The 16490-nt window shown below is 36.6% G+C and overlaps 1 protein-coding gene across 1 annotated transcript; it reads left to right on the top strand.

Annotated features, from left to right (window-relative positions):
• The first annotated feature begins 7585 nt into the window (after nucleotides 1-7585).
• Nucleotides 7586-13414, top strand: LOC147861112 (universal stress protein PHOS34-like). Its single transcript, XM_087323253.1, has 5 exons — nucleotides 7586-7897; nucleotides 11999-12087; nucleotides 12396-12517; nucleotides 12975-13048; nucleotides 13139-13414. Exons 1-5 carry the CDS (start codon nucleotides 7702-7704, stop codon nucleotides 13162-13164), a joined length of 507 nt encoding a protein of 168 aa, XP_087179379.1. The 5' UTR covers nucleotides 7586-7701; the 3' UTR covers nucleotides 13165-13414.
• The last annotated feature ends 3076 nt before the right edge of the window (nucleotides 13415-16490 follow it).

The raw sequence follows: 16490 nt of genomic DNA, 5'->3' as shown, positions 1-16490 counted from the left end.
TTTCTATCATCCTCTATATCTATGTCTTTGTGTTTCTTTTTATCCTTAACGTCTCGAACTCTGTGTTTCTTCTCCTCTTTATCTATGTCTCTATTTCCAACATTTCCATAGTAACAGTCATTGCTTCCACAGACACTTCCTCAACATCATTGCCTTCATTGCTTCGTCTTCCACACCATCATCTTCAACACCTCTTGGTGATGTCATCAACCCTACTTTTCCTAGACTTCATCAACGTCAAGTGTTCGAATTCTTGGTGAGGACCACACATGGTCAATCACGCCCGTTGATGTTCCTGTCTCTGGTGAGGACCGCACATGGTCGCTCACGTTCGTTGGTGTTCGTGTCTTCGACGAGGACCGTACAGGGTAGCTCATGTCCGTTGGTGTTCCAGTGCCCGATGAGGACCGCAATGGTCGCTCACGCCCGTTGGTGTTCCAATTCCCGATGAGGACCGCACATGGTCGCTCATGCCCATTGGTGTTCCAGGTTCCCGGTGAGGACCGCACATGGTCGCTCACGCCCGTTGTTGTTCTAGTTCCCCGTGAGGACCGCACATGGTCGCTCACATCCGTTGGTGTTCTAGTTCCCGGTGAGGACCGCACATGGTCGCTCACGCCCGTTGGTGTTCTAGTTCCCGGTGAGAACCATACGTGGTTGCTCACATCCGTTGGTGTTCTTGTCTCCGGTGAGGACCGCACATGGTCGCTCTCATCCGTTGGTGTTCCACTTCCCGATGAGGACCGCACATGGTCACTCACATCCATTGGTGTTCTAGTCTCCGGTAAGAAACGCACATGGTCACTCATGTCCATTGGTATTCCAGTGTCCGGTGAGAACCGCACATGGTTGCTCATGCTCGTTGGTGTTCCAGTCTCCGCTCACCCCTACACTACATTTTTGAAAAGGCGGTTGTAAAGGGGAGGATAATGTCACGATACAATGACACAAAATATATAGTTGGTGAGGATTGAACTCACAACCTTGCATCAACAATACATCATGCCCAACCATCTTCATATGAGCATTGTATAAGATATATTTGATCTACATATCATTGTATAATATGTACGTGATCTAGGTATACTCTCTAGACATCTAGAAAGTTCCAATGTTCTAGAAGGTTCTAGAATATTCTTCAAAATATTCTAATCCATGTACTTCAACTTAGACTATAAATACTTGTAACCTTCTTGGTCCCTTTCAAGGGATTCAACACTAGTCATTGACACATCAATCTATTATTCTCGTTTCGCCTCATCTTTGTCTCCTTGATCTTTATTTCTGTCTTCATGCCCTCATGTTGCTCACAACATCTAGAGTTTCTAGCCTCGTGACATCTAACTCCAAGTTCATCCGTCGCTCATAGCCCCATCATCTGTGCTCCGTCCTAGTCCGCGCTTGGTGTGTTTGTGATAGTTTGTTCAGTCTGTGCAAGTCTAAAGAGCATGGCGAAGAGTGGTAGAATTGATGAAGAAATAAAGAATTATAAGAATCTATTGAGCGCACCTAGAAGTATGCTGGTGATCAAAATGTTGAATGGTGGGATGCCTTTTTCAACCACCATCATATTATTTTGCCTAACTACATGGTTAGACATTGGCCCCTCCAATATTTGTTTCAATGGAACATTGGTGCCCCATCAATGGTGTTAAGGACTTATCATCACTCACTAGATAATACTGAACTCAATAATCTAGCTCACCCCCGATAGAGAGATATTTACGTGAGAGCAAGAATATAGTGTACTGTAGAGGCAAGATGGCAACTTGCAAGGTAGTTTGCATGAGCTACAAGTTGGAATGTTGGTTGCAACATTGGCTGACAATGATGAGTTGGACCATCCTTTTTGGATTGCTAAAATTCTAGAAATAATGAAGGATGAAGAAGGCAATCAATATAAGTCTATTGTAGTTCATTGGTATCACACCTCTCCCCCGGATGCATTGATTGGAAAGTACTCTTTAGAGATGGTGAAGGATGTTAGAAGCACGAGTAGAAAGCGAAGAAGAAAGAATCTACTGAGCATGTTTACTCTCACATTGGATAACATTGACATACTAGTGTATGACTTCTTGTTGACCAAGACAAGCCATCTTAGGCAAACTACAATTAAGATATTAAAAGAGAAGGTTCCAAATGTGAGTCCGGAGACGACAATAAGATGAACAAGGAGTATGTGTCATAATCATGGCGAGGTTGGATTGCAATTGGATGAAGACAATGCATTGGTTGCAACTGATGAAGAGGATGAGACCTGACAAAGCTCTTCTACCTCATCAGATGAGTTTGAGAATGATGGCATATCTTTGGGAAGTAAATGTTCGGAGACATGAACTATACATATTGTATCTTACTTCAAAATGTTGATTTACGAATATCTATAAATGATGGCTAAGTCCATTTGTAAATTTTCAACATCCTTTTGTAAGTTTGGCGTGTCTATTATTTAGGCATTTTTTGAAAGCCTAGAATTTGTTGCCATTGCTAAAAATCAATAAAATTTTGGCCATTTTTTAAATACCCTTTACACATGTGGCACCCATTTTTGTAAAATGACGTATTTTATTCCTTTTTTGGATGTACACTTCTTAAAATGTGACATATTACTGTTTCAAATGACCCAATGTTTTGGATAAAGCTTTTGCCGAAGGTGCCTTCTCCATCATCCTTTGCTCAGTGGAGGCCTATTTCATTGATGGGGGGAATGTACAAAACTTTTGCAAAAGTGATGCCCCAATACATTGCATGAGGTTTTACCTTCTATTATTCATAATGTTGAATATGGGTTCTTACTAAAAAGAGACATTTGACATAATATTTTAAATGTTAAAATGGCAATTGACTATGCAAAGGAGTCTAAACAAGAATTAATGTTGCTACAATTGGATATCGAGAAAGCCTATGATAATGTGGATTGGTCATTTATAAATAAGTTGATGTCTCATATGGGTTTTGGTGATCGTATGTCTAAGTGGATATACACATTAGGGGAGGGTTCGGTTTCATATGTGATGTTTAATGGGGGAATAACACAACCTATTTCTATTCGGAGATCAGTTAGACAACGATGCCCGGTAAGTCCTTTACTATTCACTATTGTGACACATCCTATTCTTTTTAAGTTACACAATATGGATATGGAGGAAGAATTGATTGGACTAAGGTTGTGTATTGTTCAAGCTCTTGCAGATGACCATATTATGTTTTTGGCACCTAATCAGGAAAATATTAGTAAGACAAGAGATGTGTGGGAATTGTTTTCAAATGTTGTAGGGTTGAGAATTAATATGCATAAATTTGTCCTCATTTCATGTACAAAACAACATGTGTTAGGGTTGGGGTGGTCAGGAAGGATAGTACACCATGGTATGATTTGTCATCACCTAATATCCAATTAGGGTGGAAATTTCTCATGTGAAACTTATTGAGGGTATCCAAAAGGCTAGAGGATAAGTTTATGTATTAGAGGCCTCAATTCTAGCCTTTTCATGTATGACTTAAGGTGGTCCAATCGATATGGTATCTATGGTGTCTGATTATCTTCCTTTGCTCCCATGGTCGAAGAAAGCTCTTGAAATGTTGTCACACTCAGTGCGAATGTTGTTATGGAAAAGAAAAGGGAAAAGGGCATTGTCGTGGTTGGCATGGGATCATGTTTGTACTCTGAAGTGACTTGGTGGGGCATCAATATTGAATCTATATGAGCATATGGTAGCTCGTCGATTTACTTTTATTGGATTTATGTTTGAAGGTGTACAACCTTGGACAAAAATGGTGGCATACTTTATAGAGAAGAACGGAATTAAGCTAATTGGTGGAATGTAATTAATTCTAAAAGGGATGTCAAATGTGCAGGGTCTCTAATAGTTAATCCTTTGTTGGCATCTTGGCAAAGTATGTTGGATTTTGTGTAGTGGCATCCTCCACAAGAAAGGGAATGTGCCAATTCATTACAAATGGAGGTTTTAGCAACGTCAAGGTTGTTGAGGTGGGAAGGTAAACAAATTCTTAACCTTCAATTTAATTGGATGGCTAGATTGGGTTTGGTAAAAGTCAAGGATGCTATGTTGGTGCCACAAAGAAGATTAAGGGCCATTCGAACAACAAGATCAACATTTCGTATTCCAAAAGGTTATATCGATAGGTTGCAAGAAATACTATCTTCGTATGAGTCAACTCTTGATTTGTATGGGGGATCTTAAGAGCTTGATTGGAGGTTTGTTCGAAATAAGATATTGACTATAATCTCAACAAATGTTGCTTATCACAAGTTGATTGACAAACATAAGTGGTTGGAAGAAAGAGTTACAAGATATGGGGTTTTCGTAAGACCATTACTTGGTGGTTTCGAGTTATCAAAGCGGGTTGGTGTTCTCGATTGATGCTACGGGCTAAAGTATTTATTTGGAGAGTTATGGTTGGAGCTTTACCATTGGGGGATGCATTAAAAAAAAGAAAATTTACTAAAGGATCGTGTTTCTTTTGGTTAGTGGAATTGGAACATAGTAGGCATCGATTGATGCTACGGGCTAAAGTATTTATTTGAAGAGTTATGGTTGGAGCTTTACCATTGGGGGATGCATTAAAAAAAAGAAAATTTACTAAAGGATTGTGTTTCTTTTGTTTACTGGAATTGGAACATAGTTGGCATAGATTTCTTTCATGCCCGATGGCAATGATGGTTTGGAGGTGTATCAGTTCAGTGTGGATGGTTTGGAGTAAGCCTATCTTCCTTTAGTTGGGTTTTTGCACATATGGAGAACAATGAACCACTGTCTCATTTCCAAATTATTTTTGAATTCTTGACTTATTAGGGTGGGGGTTATGGTTCAAATGGAATATGCGGAATGCCTTCACTTTTGATTCGCAAGTTGGGGTGAGAAAATATGTTCTAAAGTTAAAGGGACTTATTTTGTGGCAATTGACAGTGCTAAAGAAGTCACGAAATCTCAACCATGAAGAGAGAGACGTTTGCAAGGTCACATATATTAAGCATATTCAACATTTGAATAGGTGTGTAGGGTGGCATTGAGTTTGGCGTCGTAGTAGACTTTAGATCCCTAGATTGAAGGTTTCTATACTCTGTAGTAAGTTAGACATGGTGGTGTTTTTTTCTTTCGTAATGAAAGCCATTATTTATGAAAAAAAGGAGAGAGAGAAGGTAGCTTATTTGAGACCAAAAGGTCATGGGCTCAACTCCTACATTCACTAGTATGAACTTGCCATCAAGTAAGCAAATTACAATAAAAAAAAATGCAGAGAGATTGTAAATAAATAATATTTATTTGATTGTGCATGGTTTTTTATCATGTATTACAAAAAACATTTAAAAATAAAATACATGAATAATATCAATATTTATAGAACCACATATAGGTACTTTAAACATTTGTACGCCATTGTTGCTCATTTGGTGGGACATTGTTACAATAGCCAAGTATGTAAATGACCACCTTGAAATACATGGGCTTATTTTGATTTAATACATTGAATAAGACAAAGGTCGTAGTTGACCTCATAATGTAGAATATATTTTGCTAGATATCAAATAGGTTGATTAGATAAAGAGCCAAATAAAGTTCAATGAAGTACAATAAGATAAATAGGGTGATGGAACCATGATAATGATCCATTACCTACCCCCTGGTAAAGCAAGGGCAATCGTCAAGATAATATAGAAAGAGAGTAGATATAATAACATAGTAGAAACTTATAATTTGAAAGGATATAGAGAAGATGTGTTGCCCTCTATTGTAACTCATGATTACTAATAATATAAACTATTTGAGCAAGGATATTCTGTGGCAACTCTCCATCTCCCTTGATATTTAGTGTTAATTTGTTATCCCTATGGGTTAGAATAATCATCATCAAGTTCATCAACCTTGAGCTAATTAAGTTAAGTCATCCCTAAGTGCACATCTACGTCTAATTCAGATTGAAGCATCAAAGAAGCCATATTTTTGTCACCTAGTACGATGCTTGACTAGTAGATGATCGCTTTTGGTAGCCCTATCATATTACCTAGAGAGGTCAAATCCCTTACAAGGTGAGACAACTCTATGCTTGGTCCATATCAACATGGTTGCCAAAATTTGCTAACAGGTTTACCTGTGGCTCTTACACTAATTACAATATGGGGCTCATATTTGTCAGCCACCCAAACAATATCATTGCACAATTACATTTTCTAAATAAAATGCAGACATGCATTAACTTTAAGGCTTTACAATGTTCTCAAATTATTACCAGGTTTTAAGTTATAGAACTATGATATTCAAATGGTAAAAACACAAATTAACCCACACAAAAATATCAAAAAAAATTCAATGTTTTTTGGTGACACTTATACATCTATAACAACTATTTATTGTTGGCAACGTGTAACATAAGGTCAACGTTATCTCTTGTAGTTGTACATAGCCGTCCTTATAAGCAACAACAAAATTCAAACATAGTTTGTCCTTTAGTGAAGTGTGAGCACTTTAAGCTTTGTATAAATAGAGATGGGAGGTTATGTTTCGTCCCACTTCCTGCAAATCTTAACAAATATCAGCCCTTTGAGAAAGAAATGTGAAGTTGCCTTCCTAAGATGAGGGCACAAGTGGGTACAATATGAAAGCAAGAACTTAGAAGATCCCTTAAAAGAGGAGAAAAAATAAATTGACAAATGATTGAAAAAAGACTAACATGCGCATTTATATAGAGAATAGAAATTTTGGGGTTTCACTATGAAAAACTAACCATACAAAGTAGAGGCATGTGTGAGAAATAACTTTCATGACAACATTGACAAAGTTTGCACAAGATGAACGATGAAACGCAATTGCGTGATGCCCAATTTTGACTTTTACGCACTTTATGTATCTTATGATGGGCAACTTTATAAGTTTATATGTATATCTTTCGATATTCATGCCCTGATTTGGTCTGACAAACATGTGTTATTTATTTATGATCATACACGTGACCAATAATTTTGGTTACTCATGCTTTTCAAGGAGACAATTGTTAGAGTTTATATCCGACGTTGTTGGAGAGTTCTTTTTTTTAGGAACGCGACTTATATTGCGTTGTAAAATCTTGGGATGACGACAAAAATGGTCTGCTTTATGGATATACAATAATCACATGCTGAATAGACATGTTTGACAAGGTCTCGTAAACAACATAAAACTAATCGATACGAAAATGAACGATATGTTGACATGGTCTCATCAACAGGGTAAAAAAAAAACTACTGTATATGTTGGTTGGGAAGTGCACTAGAAAACCTACGTCGGGGTGAGGAGGAAAAAAAATCCTAGGAGGCGAATGGAATGGGCTAAACCTCTCGAGCTGTCCAATGTCTGGTTTTGAAGAGAAATTCCGATACAATCGGAAACACACGAGGGGCAATATAAATGGCCGGAGAATCTAAAGATGCTCCTCTCCTGCCTGCTTGCCTCTGTATTCCTTTAGTTCCGGCAGAGTGTTTCCAAGTTTTCATTATTTCCCATTGAATGCCCCTCCTTGCCTCCCCCCCCCCCCCCCCCCAAAAAAAAAAAAAAACCCCCCCAAAGTAGCTTGGGAAAAGCTCCACATAATAACAGAGGTTGTTGTGAGTGATCACCATCACCATCATCATCATCATCATCATCATCACCATCAACCATCCATCATTCATGGCAGATTTTGCTTCTCTATACAGAAACACACATGAGTATGGAGGGTATTAGAGAAGAAGAGCATAGCCAGGCTCATGATCATCATCATCATCATCATCATCACCCACATGGGCGTTCTATCATTGTAGCTGTTGATCACTCTGCTACTAGCAAGCATGCTTTTGATTGGTCTCTATCCCACTTGTGCCGCAGCCGGGATACCCTCCACCTCGTCCACATCTTGCCGAGTAAGCGCACGTGTGTGTGATGATCTTTCTTTGAGAGAGATGCATGTATGTATGTATGTATGTATGTATGTATGTATGTATGTATGTATGTATGTATTTATGTATGTGTGTGTGTACATATATGTATGTCATTGTGTATCTATGTATATGTATATAATTATGTATGTATGTATGTATGTATGTATATATATGTATGTAATTATGTGTGTATGTATATATGTATGTATGTATGTATGTATGTATGTGTGTGTGTGTGTGTGTGTGTGTGTGTGTGTGTGTGTGTACATATATGTATGTAATTGTGTATCTATGTATATGTATATAATTATGTATGTATGTATATATATGTATGTAATTATGTGTGTATGTATATATGTATGTCTATGTATGTATGTATGTCTATGTATGTATGTATGTATGTATGTATGTATGTATGTATTCATTAGTCTTACAGAGTTGTATACGTGTAATCTGTTAGTCTTGCTGAATAAATGCCCTGATATTTTGAGATGCATACATATATAGCTGGACATTGTATAGATATATGTATGATAGACTTTCCAAGTAACGACACCCTTCATTTGAGATATATTAAATTAAATTTGATGAAATTGGTCTGTTCTTTTGATAGATAGATGGATTCATGGGTGTAATCTATTAGTTTTTCATGTAAATATGCTGTTCTTTTTAGATAAATATACAGACAGATAATAGATGGATCTATTAGCATCCTTGGAGGCTAAATATGGACTTTGAAACCAAACGTGAAAGAAAAGATGACAAGGATTTTTTGTGGGGTTTGTAAGAGTCTCGTGATGGGAGATAGCTCGCAGTTATGAAGGTTGAGATGAAAGATTGCAAGAGATGCTGATTTGTTTCTTGTGTGACTCACCACATTGGATGCATTCTTGTTTGGCATGTAATTAACCATATATGACACTTTTTTTATGAAACGAGAGCGAGAGAGAGATTAACATCTTTGAAGAGGTCAAAATCGCCTATAAGACCAAACAAAGGGTTATATCTTACAATGTTTTCTCATCTTCGAGAACAACAAACCAAAATAAATACTAAACATATGGCCATAAAGAATCTATATGTCTAGAACTTATGATACTAAACTTAATTTTTTTGAAAAATCTCCATCTTGGGCCACTGCAAAATGGAGAGATATCTGAAATGAGGGAAGCACCTATGTTGCTGGATGATAATGGCCTTTATTTGTTGGTGACAAGGGTGATGAGGTTGTGGTCAAAATGGTCATGGCCTGCATGCACAACACGTTTCTATTGCCTGATCTATTGTAACCCCTTTTGAGCGTCTTGGTCAAGAATCCACATGTATAGTCCATGATTGACTTGTAGCATAAGGACTGATGTGGCTAAAAGAAGTTATGATTGTCCCTGTTGATGACCTGTTGTGGTTGTATTGTTGTCCATCAACAACTTCTCTCTATGTCTCTTGAATTCTAATAAAACAATCCCACACATTTGTTGGTCTTTATGTTCCAAAGCCTTGTTTGAACAGGCTGTGGTATCTCCCTCTTATTTTGTAGAAAACACCACAGTGGCAGACATAGTGTTCCTATGATTCTACCCCCCTGATGACACAGCTGGAATATCCATTCTTTTGTAGGTTTGCATGCAGATCTGTTGGCCTAGCACAAATTTTCACCAATGTGAAGAGGTCCTGACCTATCCTATCACACTCCTAAGCTATTGAGATAGATGTGTATCCATATAAGAAGGATTGATAATAGATCCATCATAAGACACGTGTAAAAAGAGTGCCTTGTAGTGGGCCATCTTTCTACCAAGAGATGTGGTGGTGCTGAGTCATTTTTCAATTTAATGATATCAGCTCGGGTCACCCTATTCTTTTCCACTTTAATCATGCTTAGGTATGGATAACCCAAGGTATATTAGAATGGGTTTAGAAAAAGAGGTTAACGCCTATTAAGAGGCCAAAATGGCATATGAGACCAAACAAGAGAATACATCTTAAAACTTTGTCTCATCTTTGATAACAAACAAACCAAAATAAATATAACTAAACTAGTAAAGCTCTGTCATATACCAGAGAATCTCGTTAACTAAACATTTAACATTCTGAACTTAGATGGACTGAAACTTTTGCCATCAAAAGACCTCCAACATCGGCTGATCCAAGATGAGCCGAGAGAAACACCTTTGGGGTTGAGTGATAATGGCCTTTATTTGTGGATGACAAGTGTGATGGGGTTGTGGTTTAGATGGATGTGGCCTATATGCATGACAAATTGCTATTGCCCAATCTTGTAACCGCTTTCAAATGTTGTGGTCAAGACCCTACTTGTGTAGCCCTTGATTGACCTTTAGTATGAGTGATGGAACTAAAGAAAGTTAGGATGATTCTTGATTAATGAGCTGTTGTATTTTTAATGTTGTTTATCAACAACGTCTCTCTATGTCTCCAGTTCTAAGAAGAACAGTATTTGTATTCCATTAACTTGCGTAATTGGATACTGGTCATTGATTAGAATGTTGCCATGGTCTCTGCCCAGTTATGTGCACTAAGAAGGATCAGTCCTGAAGTTTCTTCTTTGTAGAGAAGATTTTGTGCTATAAGTATATCAAACCACAAGTTAGTTTATGGTTCTTGGAAATATATATGTGCACATCGTCTTTCAAGGGAACCAAGGGGTGCATATCTGGGAGAAAATTGAGCGTTGTCAGCTTCTGACAAGGAGAACCGAGGCCTGGTGAATGTTTCTCCCAGGTATGTGTAAAAGAGTGTATCTGTCACGATTTCCTCTCCTGAGAAGAATTCTTGTTTCTGATATCGGTACCATGCTTGAGTTGTGTCGAACACCATCACTTTAGTTTTATTAAGGATCTTCAACAAGTCTGTCTGTACAAAATGACTTAAAAGCACCTAGATGTCTTTGAAGTTCATCCTGAGGGTTGGAGATCATTGCAATATCACTAGCATTTAATTGTATTGGTATGACTATCTCTGCTATGCTTGCCTCTGAACCACCCAATCTCTCTATGCTATTAGATACTGTATCTATGTAAAGACCAAAGAGAGTGGGTGATAGTGGGCATCCTTGTTTCACTCCAAGCATGCTAGCCATGACCAGAAATTGCTGGTCTGGAAAGCTGCAGTCATTTCTCTCTGCCCAAGCACTCAATTCTGATGCTATGATTGAGCCTTATAAATTGGACAAGTAGCTGTTAGATATCATGGGATCTCCACTCTCGAAGATTGGCACAATGATATGTCCTATCCAGCTAGTGGGGAAACACTCATATATGGTTCTATTAAAAATGTTTGCAAGAAGTGGGACTGAGGTGCCATGGACATAGATAAAGTACGCATTCACCAATCCATCACGATCTTGAACCTTTACAATCATTTCTGATCAATGGCATTTCTCACCTTTACAACTTGTAGCTGTAAAAAAGGTGGATTCAAGTGGGTGTGAGGCATGTGGGTAGGGGGGGGTTTCTGCTCAGGAATGTTATAGATCCTTGGTTATTATATGAATAACCTTTGGAATGCTCGTGAGGAACTCGTTAACTTTTTTATTGTTGTTTTGTAATGATCTCTTGTAGCTGAAAGGTTTTGTATATGATTTCTTACTTATTTAGTCATATTTTCCCTATTCCTTGCAAGAGAAAGAATGAAAGGTCATGTTATATTAAGCTCTTGAAAAAGAGATCAAAATTGCATATAAAGAAACCAATCTTTCAATTCATTCCATCATGATCATGACATGTATCTCATCCTTATAAAAGCGACTCCTCAAATATTCCATACAGTTATAATTGAAACTTGAAACCATGTAGAGCTAGATAATGATCAGCTAAAAGCTAAAACTGAGAAAACATTAGAAAAGTAACTTAGAGCAATTTTTTAATTAAGGAAAAGCAAGAACTAGAGCAATCTTTTAGTTATAAGAGGTGCACAAAATGATCTGTAAACTTCAAAGTGAGCATTAATAAAGTAAATATGTTCTCTAAGAAAGATTTATATATTCAATAGGTTGTTTTTAACTGATTTAAATCTCCTGAGAATTATTATTTTTGCTACGAAATAATTCTTTTTTTTGTCAAGCAGAATCTCAGAGCAATGCAGCTGGAGCATTGTTCGAGTCTACTTCAGCCCTGATGGAAAAGCTAGCTGTAGAAGCTTATGAAGCTGGAATGGTATGTTTTTTTTAAAGTTTATGTTATTGAAGTGTGACTTTTGTGAAATGTAAATCTTCTTTTGAGTTTAACATTGTCAGATTCCAATTTTTGTAAAGTGTGTTACCAAATTCAGGTTTTGTAAATGTAATAAATGTCTTTTGTTTTGAATCATTTGATTCGATTGTTTTCTCTTTTTGTTCCTCACATATGATTATATCATCTCTCTTATGTAGTGATGAAGCAAAAATAGGTGGTAGGGTATGTCAAAAGGCTTAAGGGTTTCAAAATTTTGAATGTCTTTGGAAGTTGTTTTCTATTGGAATTAGGTCCAGACTGAGGTCCAGATTATAAGTGCAGAGGAAGTTGGCAAGGCGATTGTGGATGAAGCGAAACGGATCAATCCGATTGCCGTAGTAATGGGCAGACCGGCACGTGGCATCGTGAAAAGGTAGTTGTGTATGTATGTTTAAAAAGAAATTGATCTACTTACCTATTATTGATCATCTATTTTATTCTACTGGGCAAATGACTTTAGATATACATTTTTTCGGGGATTTGTTTTTCCTGAAAATATCCCTCCCCTGACTTTTTCTTTATTTCCCTCGAAGCATCTTTCCAATATTTCCCTAAATGCTTTTGGTCAACCCCCAAACAGCAATAAAGAGGATGATCAACCATATAATTGTTTGACTAACACCATAGTGCCCTCAAAGGATCAAGGGCATTTTGGGAAATAACAAGAACATAGGCCATTAAGGAAATAAAGAAAAATAGATGGTTTGTATTTTGCCATTTGTGGCAATTTCATGGCTGGGCCAAAGGTTTGATTGAACCCACAATCTATCTTTCCTGTTTTCTTAAAACTGCATATGTTTTGAAATAACAATTCTCAATGATGTTTGTAGTGTCCTTCATGGAAGTGTGGGTGAATATTGCTCACACCATTGCCCTTGTCCCGTAGTTCTTGTTCCTCCCGGAGGTAAAAGTGAATTCTTTGAAAATGTGAAACGTTTGTTGTTCTGATGATATGACTGCTAAAGCCCATCTTTACTTATTTATTTCGGAGTAGAACTTAAGAATGACGCAACAACATGATGAAGCGGAATCTATTGGATGGGCTCTGAGATTTCAGGGGTGTTTCCTTTTAAGGATTGCTTATGGATTGAAATCCGAAAATTTGTATTATTCTTTGTATATAGCAACATCTCTCTTTGAATCGGTGTTTTTATTGATACAATCATATTCCAGACAAATGGATATTTCTGCGTTGTACATTATTCGTAAATTAATTGGTGCCTCAAATCTTCTACGCAAGAAGTAATTGTGAAATGAAGGTTTGTTTTGACATGTTATCTAACATGACCCTTGTGTTTAGTGCCAAACACTTTTCAATGCTTTACCTGAAGTATTTTTCATCAATGGGAGACCTTGCGGTAAATGAACATTTAGTAACATTTGCAGTAGAATGTTCGACTAATACTCTAAGCGCTTCATCAACATTACAGTTTTAGAAAGTCTCTTTCAAAATCCAAATTTTTCTGTGCATTTTGAGGCATACTAATAGTTTTCCAAGCTCGAAAATACTCATAATAGCTTCTAATTGATCTTCCAACCAGATGTAATGCATTGTAGGATTTTGCATATAAATGACAAATTAATCTCAATTTGAATTTGTCGTATTTTGAAGATGTCTTTTATTGTTAACCTAATATAAATGAAGTTGTAAACCATTGATGCGCAAGATGTGGATAAGTCTTGTGAGGTGTACGTTGTGAAAATAACGAAGTGAAAAGTTCCTTACTCTTCGTGGAGAAATAGTCAAATGATTTATCATCTTGACATGATGGAAGCGTGCTTTAAAGTTTGGTTCCTTTTGGTTGATTTGGCAAAAATAGTTCCATGCCATGGGACCAGATCGCAAGAAAGAATACACTATGCTAACCCAAGAATAGAGAGAAGTGAAGGTGTCCCTCTCATGATGATTGCTAAAATGCATATTTTTCTTATAGGATATTCATTTCCTTGTCGGGTAATGTCTATTGAGATAGTTGGTTTCAATACTCTCATGAGCAGTGTTGCATAGAAAGGGTTGTAATCTCGTACATTGCAATGTTTGGCATTTGAAGGCACATTGTTATTGCATCTCTTGTGATTAATTCCTTTGTTTGAAAGACATAATTGATGCCATTTACATAAATCAAAATTATTTTCATTCTAAATGAGATGACAACATGTTTGTGAATTCTTGTAAAGCATTTTAAAACATCATATTCTTTCTTATAGGACATTCATTTCCTTGTAGGGATGATGTCTACTGAGATAGTTGGTTTCAATACTCTCAAGAATAGTGTTGCATAGAAAGGGTCAAACAATGTAATGTGAGGCGTGCTTTCTTTTCAAAGAGCATTGGTTGCTTTGCTTGCATGCAAGTGTGCCTTGTTGATTCCTTCAATGGCACATCAATAATCTTATTATAATTTTTCGGGAAACAATAAACAAGGACAACCAATTTACTTCTATTCATGTAACATTTAGAATGATACAAAGTTGTCAACGGTGTTACACTTGAATGAGTCCACAATGCAAGAGTAATTTCTAAGACTCATATTGTTTTCCTTTTGACATGTAAGTTGGCCGGTAAGATATGAGTTGTATATTATCATATGTACATTGCCTTAACTAATGGAAGTAGTTTTTTTTTGGAAAAAAAAAAGACTACCATGACCTAAGTAGATAAATTTTATCGTTGAATGTTAAATAATACAACACGTTGCAAACCTTTCTTTCTGTATTAACATTTAAAATAGAGAGAATCCCAATAAACTATGGATAACGAGACATAACGTATATGGTTCCTTTGTATACCTAATATGCATGTGAAAATCTAAATGTAAGATGGTGATGTATAATCCTTAGCGTGTGTCACGCTGTTGAAAAAAATCTAAAAATTATTTCCATTCCTTGGGATATTTTGAAACCTACAAAAGCTATAATACTAACACATGAAAAATGATATGGTTTTAGAATAGGGAAAAGTACCAGGATACCCCTGGAAGTTCGTCTATTTACCAGAATGCCCCTGGAAGTTCCAAATTGATCAAACTACCCCTATGTCCAAAAAAATACACTTTACAAAGTAATTATACACTCAAATCTACAAGCCCTATTTACCAGAATGCCCTTCAAACACAAATTTCTTTACTTAAGCGATTCTTTGGGTCCTTTGTACCTAACAATGTTGTCTTTCTTTTGTTCATTAGGTTGATCAATCGTCTTCATCATTAGGATATGGGGTTACCTTGTGCATTATTAGATATTTTGTTGAGTCGATAGATATATTTGATTTTGTGGATATTTTTGGAATTACACTTTTTGTAGACGGATCAAAATTAACATGTAATTATTACATTTCGATAATTAATTTTGGTTTGAGTATTTTTGAATTTGGTGAGATTGAGGAGATTTAGTTGTGATTGCATATTGCTAACAAAATTTAATGTAAAATCATGAAATTTGGTTTAAGATAACATTTTAATAGCAAAGTATTATGTGAGATTTCGTTTAAAATGACATTTTGGCCGCAAATTGTTTGTGAATCCGCAAATCCATGGATTTTGGCTTCAAAATGGCATCCCAATGGTAAAATTTGGTGTGTGATCAAATGTTTTGGTTTTAAGATTAAGTTTTGGTCACTTCAATCACAAATTTTGGTTTTATGGGATTAAGCCAGTATAACTCAGTGTAAATTCATAGAATTGGATTTTAAGGTGACCTTTCAATTGAAATTTTTGATAATTTAGTTTGAGAGGGGCTTGAATTCTCCACGTGAGGATACATCAAGGTTATAAGAACTATGCGCAAGGAACTTGCGTCATCAACTCTAATGTGTAGATCTAGGATACTCCTAATTTTACCTTATACTTATGATAATAGATAATAGGTGAGACCATCTTGAAATTTCAAACTTACAATGCCTTTACACCAATGATAGCAATACATTGCTTAAGTAAAAGACCACCCTCATGATAGTCATATTGCGACTGCAAATATTCACATTGTCATGCGAGCTTAAATTTGGAATGGTTTGCAATAGGAGTTGTGGTAGTGAATATAGATATACTCATAGGGTGGATAAAATTCCATGTAGCATGTGTTGTGTTCCCATGACATTGAAGAAAATTAGGGAAGAACAGAAATTGACATGATATAAAGTAATGATTGGAGAGATCATGATTTGATGGATGGGGTAACAGAGGCTTCAACTCTCGACCTCAGGACATCTCAAGAGTTATGAGACCTACACACTAGCCAATTGCGCTATCACCCCTGATACGTAGCTCTACACGGAGAAAGACCTATTTTATCTAAGATTGTGATGAAAGATACCTGAGAGAAGCTCAAAATTTCAAACCTAGGATGCC

Source organism: Azolla caroliniana, unplaced genomic scaffold (genome assembly GCF_043228905.1).
Source record: "Azolla caroliniana isolate FFs.n. ecotype wild unplaced genomic scaffold, voAzoCaro1.0.p SCAF_8, whole genome shotgun sequence".
In the NCBI taxonomy this organism is placed as follows: Eukaryota; Viridiplantae; Streptophyta; class Polypodiopsida; order Salviniales; family Salviniaceae; genus Azolla; species Azolla caroliniana.
The sequence above is the reverse complement of the archived record's forward strand: the minus strand, read 5'-3'. Positions and strand labels throughout refer to the sequence as shown.